Below are 9,938 nucleotides of genomic sequence, written 5' to 3'. Positions count from 1 at the left end.
ACTTCAAGCTCTTCTGGGCAGACATGTCATCCCTTGAGTGGTCTGTCACCAAGCTGCCACCTCTGATTGTAAGGAAGAGTGCAGGGGAGGGTGCAGGCCTGGGTCTGGGTGTCACCTCTTCTTGCACCATCAGCACCCAGACCAGGAAGGTAGATGCCCAACAGCACAATGCCCACATGGGCTATAATCTCCTAAAATGTGGGATGAGCTTTGCCCCATGGTTGTGGTGAGGCCAGATCCTGCTCTCCACCATGGCATGGTCACCATCCTGGGTGGGGGAGGTGAGGAGAGGGAAGCAGCCTCACCTTGCCGCAGCTCCCACCATCACCAGTCCCAACACTGAGGTCCAGAGAACTGTCTCTTTCCCTTAGCAGCATCTGGTACAGCCCAAGTTCATAGAATCACAGAATCACAGAGTCACAGAATGGTTAGGATCATCCAGTTCCAACCCCCCCAACATGGGCAGGGGCACCTCCCTCTAGACCAGGTTGCTCTAATTCCAGCTGGCCTTGAACACTTCCAGGGAGGGGACATCCACAAATTCCCTGAGCAACCTGTTCCAGCACCTCACCACCCTCACAGGAAAGAATTTCCTCCTCATATCTAATCTAAATCTCTTAAGTTTTAAACCATTGCCCCTTGTCCTCTGGCTGGGGACTGAGCTGACTGGGAATGGCCGGGGGCCACTTCCAGCCTGTCCCCAGGTGTTACCTCGGTATCTCTCAGAAAAAAACAAACCCACCCTTTTAATTAAACACGTAGCTCAGACTCCTCGTTTCCATCTCTTTGGGGACAACCTGTCTGTGCAGAAGGGACTGAGCCTTTCGGCTGGTTTGCCAACCCACCCCCTCCGGTGTGGGGTTCCTGCAGCGCATTTTCACAGGGGCGGTCCTTCCCCCGGGGACAGCGGGGGCTCTGTCCCCACCGGAGCTGCACAACTCTCAGTCATCCCTGCCCGTGTCGCGCTGTCCTAACAGTGACATGCAGTGGCGGCAAGCTGCAACAGAGCCTGGGACCGAGGCTGGAGACAGACCCCTTGTGCTTGGCCTCAGTTGATGGTGCCTGACAGGTTTCTTGTAGCGGTATCTTTATTTATTTGTTTGTTTGTTCGTTTACTTCATTAGTGGGTCATTATTATCGCGATAATGAGTGCTGCTCTTCTCCCGGCAACAGCATTGTTTCCCTCGCGCTCCTTTTTTTTGGGACACCCACAAATCCGACTGTAGAAATTTGCTGGGGAGATCCAGGTCAGCAGCAGTAAAGCTGGCACCTCTTATCCTTGGGGCATGGCCAGCTGCAGGCTGCTGCATCTCCCAGGGAGAGTGGGGTGTATGGAAAGGGGAGGCTGGTACAGGCTGGGGGATCCCGACTGCCTCACCCGTACCCCTGTGTGCCCCCCATACATCTCCTCATCTTTGAGGGTCTTGACAGCTGCTGGTGACAGCCTCATTGAAGCAAAGGGATTTCTGCCCTGCCCTGCAGCCCAGGGGGTGGCTGCCCTCCCTCTCAGCAGGCTGGCAGGACAGCACCCATGCAGCCCTGGCAGGACAGCACCCATGCAGCCCTTGCAGAGCATCCCTGTGGCTGTGCCCCAAGACATGCTTCTGCACTGCATACCTGCAGCTGCCTGGAGATCAAGTAGCTGATGTCTATGCAGTGCCATTTAAACCCACAATCAAATTACAGGAACAAAATTAGAAACCAGACTGGAGCCACTTTAAAAGTTGCCCCTTATTTAATAATTCTGTCCCACTTATTTTTTCCTCTTATCACCATTTATTCTCATTCTGGGGACGGTCTGTAGTAACAGAGGAGGTTAATTTGTGCACCCCCTCCTCTTTCCAATGTCTAGTGTTTCTGTGTGGGTTTCATTTCTGCCTTGTGAAAAGACATTAGGATAAATAAAACAGTGATGCACCACTACAGAAGAATACATTAATGGGACAACACCTCACCCATCTCACCCATGACCCTCCCTTTTCCTTAGGAAAGGGGTGAATCAAATAGATTAAATTCTTATTTTACCCCTGCCTCTACTTATAGGTATCTTGGACTATAGCTTGGACTTGATGATCTTTAAGGTCTTTTCCAACCAAAGTGATGGTATGATTCTAGAGTCTGTCACTCTATCAGGTCTGGAAAAAGAAACTGCAGTGCAGCTCTTCCCTTCAAGGCAGCTCTATGTAGAAGCAGGTGCCTGGAGAGGGTGCCAGGGTGGTTTGGGACCATCATCTCCCCTCTTGCAGGATGGAGAAAAGGAGGTGAGAGCCCCCTCTTCCCAACTAATGGAAGAAAGGGGGAGAAGACTTCCCCCTCCCTCCCTGCTCCTACTGACACCCTGTGTGGCCAACAACGCAGGTGTAGAGATACTGGGGTGACAGAGATGCACAGCCCCAGATGGGAAGAAGAACCCAGGGGAAATGCTTTTACCTGTTATAATTAAAGGTGTGACTCAGTGAGAGTTTGGATTCATTCACCTGGCTGGATTTTCATCCATTTCCCAGAATCTCAGTGGAAAAAATGAACATACTTTCTTACTAACCCTTTAGCACTTAAGTCTAAAATATTTTTAGATCCCTTATAAATCAAATATATAGCCATTATACAATAGGGAAACACTGCTGCATGGTTAGTGGTTGCTGTCCCTGAAACTAATGCTGAAATCTGCAAGAAATCTGAAATCTGCTGAAATCTTTTTTTTCAGTAATGAAAAAAAAAAAATTAAAATAGTTTATGCAACATTTTGGTGACAAATGCCTCTGTAGCTCACCTGAATTCTTTTATCAATATGAACAGTGCAGGTACCAACCAGGAATGATGGCAGGTGCCACAGAGCCTGGAAGGTGCTACAGGATGATGCAGGGTGCAAGCACAGCCCAATCCTCCTTTGCAGAACAGCAAGTTACCCACGGGCACAGGGGCTGAAGCATGGGAAGTCTCCAGGAAGAAAAGCAAGAGGATCCACGACCAGGGAGAGGTGCTCCCCAAGTGGGGAACCTGCTGTGTGTCAGGCATGTGGCAGGGCATAGAGAGGGGCTGAAAGCTGGGCAGGAGGTGGTTGGCAGGGATGAGCTGGTGCCTTATCTCCTTGGCTTTCTGTGTGCCTTACCTGCACCCACTATTACCCTGCAAAGTTTCTTAATAGAAGCAGGCACATACTCCTGAAGGCTGCAGCTGCAAGTGGGCTAAATGCCAGTGGACTGCTAGGACAGGGGTGTTTAAGATGCCCAAGAGGACCAAAGATTTCACCGAAAAGCTCAGGGCAGATGGATGAGGGAAATAAATTTTGAGCTGGGGGTGTGTAGTAAGCAGAGATGAAAGCTGCATCAGGACCTGCAAGCCTGAGAACAAGCTGGACCAAAGGGCTGGATCATCATCCCATCACTCTCAGGATGTGTAGGTCCTTCTCTCTCAGCTGCCATTACCAGTGCCTTCCACTTGCACACCCTTGATAAACAGAGCGTTTGCAGAATGGTTATTTTCCTTGACCCTCTGTATTTATCAGGGCATCTACTGGGGGAATTCAGAAGGCAAAAACCAGACACCAGTCCATGGTCAAACACAGGGGCTCAGCATCTGGCAGGACGAGCTGAGGGAGATGGATCTCACACCTGGCAGGCACCAAGGAGAACAGGAATGAGGGGTAAACATGAGCAATAATCCCCATTTTAGAGGAATGTACTAGCTGAGGGATTTGTATCCACTGAGCTGTTTAGCCTCCATTTTAGATTTGAGCTCGGAGTGAATGCAAATGTCTTTAAATAAAGTCAAAGCAGAAAGACTGCTGGATATCAGGCAAGCATTTAAATATCCCAAAGCTGCAAAGGAAGTGATAGCCTCACCTTGCTCCACACACAGCTCCAGTCATTTACACATCAAGTAGGTGAATTTGAGAGTGCAAAAATAGACCTGTAAATATATGGAGATTCTGCTTTTGCAGTCATTAATTTTCAAAGCACATCTACTTCTTAGCTTACATTTGGGGCTACACTCCTCCTCACAGCCCTCACCCTGCTTTCCCAAACAAGCTGTTTCAGCTTGCTAGCTTTCCTCTACAAGTGAAGCACAAAATACAAGCAAACACTTAGCTTACAGTTGTCACCACTTTCCTTTTGCCGCTAATGACTATTACAAATTAAGTATCTATCAAAAGGAAGTCTAGATTTCAATGCAGTATGTTCATGCTACTTGTGTATTTTATCTTTAAAATATACATGACTAATCTTCCCACATTTTGTATATCTACATTCTACTGACCACATCCAAACCCGGAGGTCACTCCTGTGGCCAAAATGCAGTGAGGCCAAAATGCAGTGAGGCAAACTGGAACAGAGTCAAGGCCCTCCACTCCTCTGGTAAAAGACAGATGTATTATCTTTGGTGACAAGTCTTGCTGGACATCTTGATTTTTCACCTTTCCTTGGGCACTCTAGCATCCCCCCTACCTCATTGACTCATTTTCACTTGTGCAAACCCTGTTTCTCATCATCTCCCCAGCACTGCAGGAGACAGCCATTCTTTAAATGTTTCCCATCCCAGTACCAGACCGAGGCTTGTGAAGTAGTACTTCTATTCAGGAGACAAGCTGTAGTCTAAATAGAGATTATCAAAACTTTACTGTGCCCCACGCAGTGTAGATGCAAGCTCTCCAGCCAGATCCTCCTCTTGCTGGTGCTGGCCCCTTACCTGCCTTACCTCTGTGAGCTGTGTTGTGTGGCAGCCTTACCTAGCACAAATAAAACTAAAGAATGAAGAGATGGAGATGCTAGCTTGCTGTCAAGTTCCAGCACCCAGACATAAAGATATTGTTAAGACAAATATTCAGTGTTTTATAAAGGCAATAAGGAATTAATTACACAAGAAGATACTTTGGTTTAGCACTTAGCTGGATCACAGATACTGGCTGCCTGGGGCTTTGTCATCTGCTTGCAGGCACTCCTTCAGCAGCACCCTACCTTCTGCCCTAGCCAAGAACTTCACACCTACCCAGGGCACATCAGACAGGTCCTTCTCCCTCCTTGTTTGCCACTCCTTGCTCTCCCCATGCCCTAGGCACCCAGAACTTTTCCCTCACCATTTCCCTTACCCTCACACCCAGAGCTGAACTGGCTCTCGAAGCAAACATTTACACCCCCAAACTTTTCAGCTGAATTTTGCTGTTACCAGCTGCCTTGCTCCTTTCTAGCTCCTACTGTTCCTTGTGGTGCATACTGCCATCCTACTTATGTGCCACTGCTCTATGCACTGGTCTATCCATCACTTGCTTGAAAACCCAACATCTCCATCCATTTTCATCTTAGTGCCACCAGAAAACAACTGCTGAACACACTCGAATCCTGTCCCCATCTTACTAGTCCCACTAAAATGTGCCTCTCTCCAGAAGCCTTTAATGAATCAACCTCTGGGAAGTTCCACTTGTGTTTCCTACAAAATAAATCCTCAAGATGAAGGCTTCTGGCAACATGGGTGTGCTGCCGTGCTTAACACATGGCAGGATGAGCTCGGTGGAGGAGCCCCAAGGAATTACCCATTTAAACAGCACCTGACTGTCTGCTCGAGGCTTCTGCAGGACCACACTTCGATGAATTCTAGCAAAACAGAACAATCCTGAACGTGTCTGCCCATACACTGACTGCAGATGTTTTTATTGTATTTAATCTTGTCATACTCCTAGTCAGAAAGCTGAATAACTGTGATCTGGAAGGGCTGGGAATTCGAGGAACCACAGTGGACCACAGAGGGAGTTTCAGACTGAGCCTGTCACATCGGTTCAGCACAATCAGTTGTAGGAACCTTAAAAAGATAAAGTTTAAAAGAAATGCCAGCATTGGTTGAATCTGAGCAAAACCAGATGATGCCATTTCTTCTGTTCAGACCCATTTTTCCAAGCTCACGTACTCCATTTCCATTTCACAATCAGATACAAACAGGGACTTGCTTGTGATGGTTGTGAATGTTTTATTATAGAATCTTATCAATAAGTTACTTCCCTGAAAATCAGTTTTTCAGAACTAAAATCTAATCTAGCAAGGTTCAATAAGTAACAAGATGAACTCAGCCACGCAAATAAAATATTACTAAGTTACTTTAATAAAATTTTATCACAACAACCATAGGAAGAAGGGCATGTCCTGGAGACTCAGACTGTTGATCTTGGATTTTTATTAATATTTGGCTTCTTTTTGTTATGGCTTAGCCTCTGGTACACAGCTGTCTTCACTTTGATGCTACAGGATAGCTCTTTGGGTGCCTTTATGCCTGTGACTCTTGCCTTATTTTGTAGCACAGTAATAAAAATAGCACCATCAGTGTTCAGTGCTCCCCACAGCACATTTAAGGAGCAGGTCATCACACTGTGACAGAACTTCTGCAGAAACTGAGCTTATTCCTGGACAGCAAGAGTTCACAAAAGTTCAAGCTCCCAAGGCTTTTCAGTATCAGCTTTTCATTTTCTGTCAGACACCTCTTAGGATGTTTATTAAAGTAACTTTTGGGTTATGTTGCACACAATGGGATATTCAGAACTCCATCTTGACCTTCACAGGAGTATCTAACACTGCCTGGAAGATAACTAACAAACACTTTCTTTCTATATAAAATCAGCATTCTGAGCTTGCAGCTACTTGTTGACAAATGCTTACCACTTTCAGTTAAACACAAGAAAAGCTAAAGACCTTGAGACATTTGAAAACAAGCACTGCTGTAATTTTAGTGTATTTTGAATAGTTTAGCTCAGCTTAATTACTCTTGATTGCCAGGGCTTAATTACACACAATTTTTACAAAAGTAACACGTCTTAATATTACTCAAATATAATATTTATTTTTTTGTGCAAAACTTAAGCAACAAAGCTTATTAGTACAATAAGCTGAGAAAGCAAGGGATATTTAAAACAATATTCACATTCAGTGTACAATTTTTATCCCTCCTTCTGTCTTTTGATGTGGAATCTAGAATTCCCATCAGTAAGTGCTATCCGAAAATACCAGTAGTTTGTTTGACCTTTTCATATTTGGAGGATACTACAAAATATATTTCTGCATTTGGTTTTTACAAAAAAATAAAAGAATGGCTTAAGTTGATAAACACAAATTAGACACTGAAAAGGGTGAAAAAATACATACAGAAGGCATCCATCTAAATGGTGTTGTGACTGACAATTTATAGCTTATATTAAAAAACAGAATCACTATTCTGATTTTCCAGTTTGAACTCAAGATTTCAGAAAATTTCCCCAAGTTTTCTTTAAAATTTGGTCATCTGCTAAGTAAGAAAGTAATTTAATTCAATTGTTAATTTTAATTAAAATCTTTAGCTTGTCATGTATTAAGTGCTACCAGCCAAGGCAATCACAAAGACTGTTTGATGTTTACATAGCACCATATAGATAAATATCTCCTTCAGAAATAGAGAGATTATGTTTGGCTTGGAACACCATCAGAGTAATTCCTGCACATTTCAGTTATCTTTACCTTCCACATCATAAATATGTGCAACAATTTACTAATTTGAGAAAAAAACACACAGAATTCCCCCAAAGCTTTAAGATGGTGCTGTCATTAATTCAACTTGTCTTGTAAAAGTATTAAGAACTCTTCAGTAGTCAATTTAATATTCAAAAGCAGATCAACAGTTTTATGTAAACTTGTTAAAAAAACAAATGACCACATAATTTGGCTTTAAAGTGACAAAGTATTTTGCTTAATATAATTTACTAAGCATGTGAAGAACTAACGTCATCCTACAATTTCAAGAAGATGCAGAGATTGGATTATCTCTGATACTGAAATACTAAATCAAAATATATAATTATATAAAGAATCTCCAAAATTTATAATTATAATAATAATAATCCATTAGAGTGGTATTGTTCATTTCAGTAATAACCCTTCCTATAAGGAGGCTGCATGTTTATTAAAATATATTAACCTATTGTAGCTCCCAATTAGAGAACATCAATATTCTCCGTCTGCCTCTTCTCTGCCCTGAATTTACTAAAAAGTGGACTAGGTTTTCTAGCTGAAGAAAAAGGGAATTATGCTCACTCTCCAGATGCCATTCCCTAGCCCTAATCAAAATCTTGCCAACTTACCTATAGTTGTTAGGTTTAGGCTAGTAACAAATCTTGCAGTAAAGCGTTAAAAATAGATGAAGCAACTAACAAGCCATCTTCTCTATTTTAAATCACTGAAATCTACATATAAAAATATTTATGGAAGCATGAGTGCTGGTGACATCATGGACTCTTACAAACGGAGCCTTCTATAAAAATTGCACTGATGAAAAAAGATGTCTTGAGATAAATGGAAATAAAATCCACCAGACTTCCTAACCTGGAACCCCAATTCCTTACAAACTGACACACATTTCAGTGATAGACACTGCTCATCATTTTCAACCTGTCCCTCTCCCAAAATCAGCTTCATAAGCTGTTATCACTCCAATTAATAAAAAATAAAAACACACCCTCTTAAGAGACTGTATATGGAGTTCTAGATTCCAAAAATATTTAAAATGTAGAAGCGATTTCATACTCTTGCTATGAAATATCAACTAAAAAGTACAAATCTCTATAAAGAAACCAAATTGCATTTTATATATTGTATCTATATCAATACAGTTTTCTGTCTTAGTGGGGAATTCAGCATTTTTAGAGAGTTCAACATGTGCAAAATTCAGTCAAATTTTGAAGAAAATTCCAGTTTTAAAAGTTACGTGTAATTTCATATATGACAGGTCAATAATCTACAGACCAATCTCAAACAAAGCTGTACAAAGCTTGCCTCAAATCTCCCTATACCCCCCCCAAAAAAGGCACTCAGTGGTTTAAAGTGTGCAAATGGCTTCTTAGAAGAAACAGTGTGCAAACAGAGCCTTTTCCATTAGCTTCATGTTCTTTAGTGATTTCCTAGAGTATTGCTATTCAATGCTACCTATGGTTTGACTTTCTGAAGAACAGAGGACAGTCAGTCCACGGAGTCACAGATATCTTTCACTCTCTCGTTGAAGTCTTCAGGTTGATCAGCATACACATAATGACCTGCACCAAGGATAGCCTGGAGGATAAAAGTGAAGAAATAGGTCAAAATCACAACAACATAATAAATACAGACTTACATAACAAGAATATGTGAAAAACTTGACTTTTACACATTACCTACATGACAGGTTATTACTTGAAATGAAAAATTTCAAAACGAACTCATCTTTTACACCCTGCCTGTTTTAATGCAGTTAGCATGACTGCTGCCAGGAGGTGGTATCACACAGCCTAAAAAGGACTGTAACTGTAAGGAAAAATGGAAGCTTGTCTGACATGTTGAGGGAACTTTGCTACACAGGAAAAGAGGGTAAAACTATTGCTTGTTCAGCTCACCGAATAAAACACACTATTCAAGCAGACACAAGTCACTGCAAAACAAACTTAGGAGAATGTGCTTTATACATCAAATTTCTGATTCATCTTCATCACCTGCCTTGTCTGCTCACACAGTTCTGCCAGGTTGCTCATTAGTTAATTAAGTGTTCAACTTAGAGCACCAAATAATTTGTATTTTCTTATTATAAAAATGACGTGGAAGAGACTAAAGAAACTACTAGGATAAATTAAGAACTCAGAAGCTGGGGAGTCTTCTGGACTTGTTGAAGCATATTTCAACTCTTCAAATCAACAACTACTATGCAGGTGCAAGTAAAATCCAAATGATGCAACAATGGGGGGAAATACTGGCATTTGTGACCTAGATTATTTCACTGCAACTATGTAACAAAATTAAGGGCTTAAGTAACCACAAACCTGTAGAAATAGGTTACCCTATTTCTATAACTTATCATTCCCTGCCAAAAATGGTACGAAGCAAGCCATCACTATAGTGAATAGCAAAGGTACTTGACCTATATTCATTTTTTAATTAGTCCAAGAGTAGTTTGCATTTAAA

General features: G+C 42.4%; 1 protein-coding gene across 2 annotated transcripts in view; it reads right to left on the bottom strand.

The window, feature by feature from the left end:
- Positions 1–6,796: 6,796 nt before the first annotated feature.
- The window catches only part of ABHD5 (abhydrolase domain containing 5, lysophosphatidic acid acyltransferase), a 29,817-nt gene continuing 26,675 nt past the window's right edge, over positions 6,797–9,938 (bottom strand). For both annotated transcript variants that reach the window (XM_071735421.1, XM_071735422.1), the window contains exon 7: positions 6,797–9,056. In XM_071735421.1, coding sequence (XP_071591522.1) covers positions 8,967–9,056 — 90 coding nt within the window. In that variant the 3' untranslated portion in view covers positions 6,797–8,966. The remainder of the gene's footprint in view (positions 9,057–9,938) is intronic.

This window comes from Heliangelus exortis, chromosome 2, assembly GCF_036169615.1.
Source record: "Heliangelus exortis chromosome 2, bHelExo1.hap1, whole genome shotgun sequence".
Lineage (NCBI taxonomy): Eukaryota > Metazoa > Chordata > Aves > Apodiformes > Trochilidae > Heliangelus > Heliangelus exortis.
Note: the sequence above shows the minus strand (reverse complement) of the source record. Positions and strands in the feature narration are given on the sequence as shown.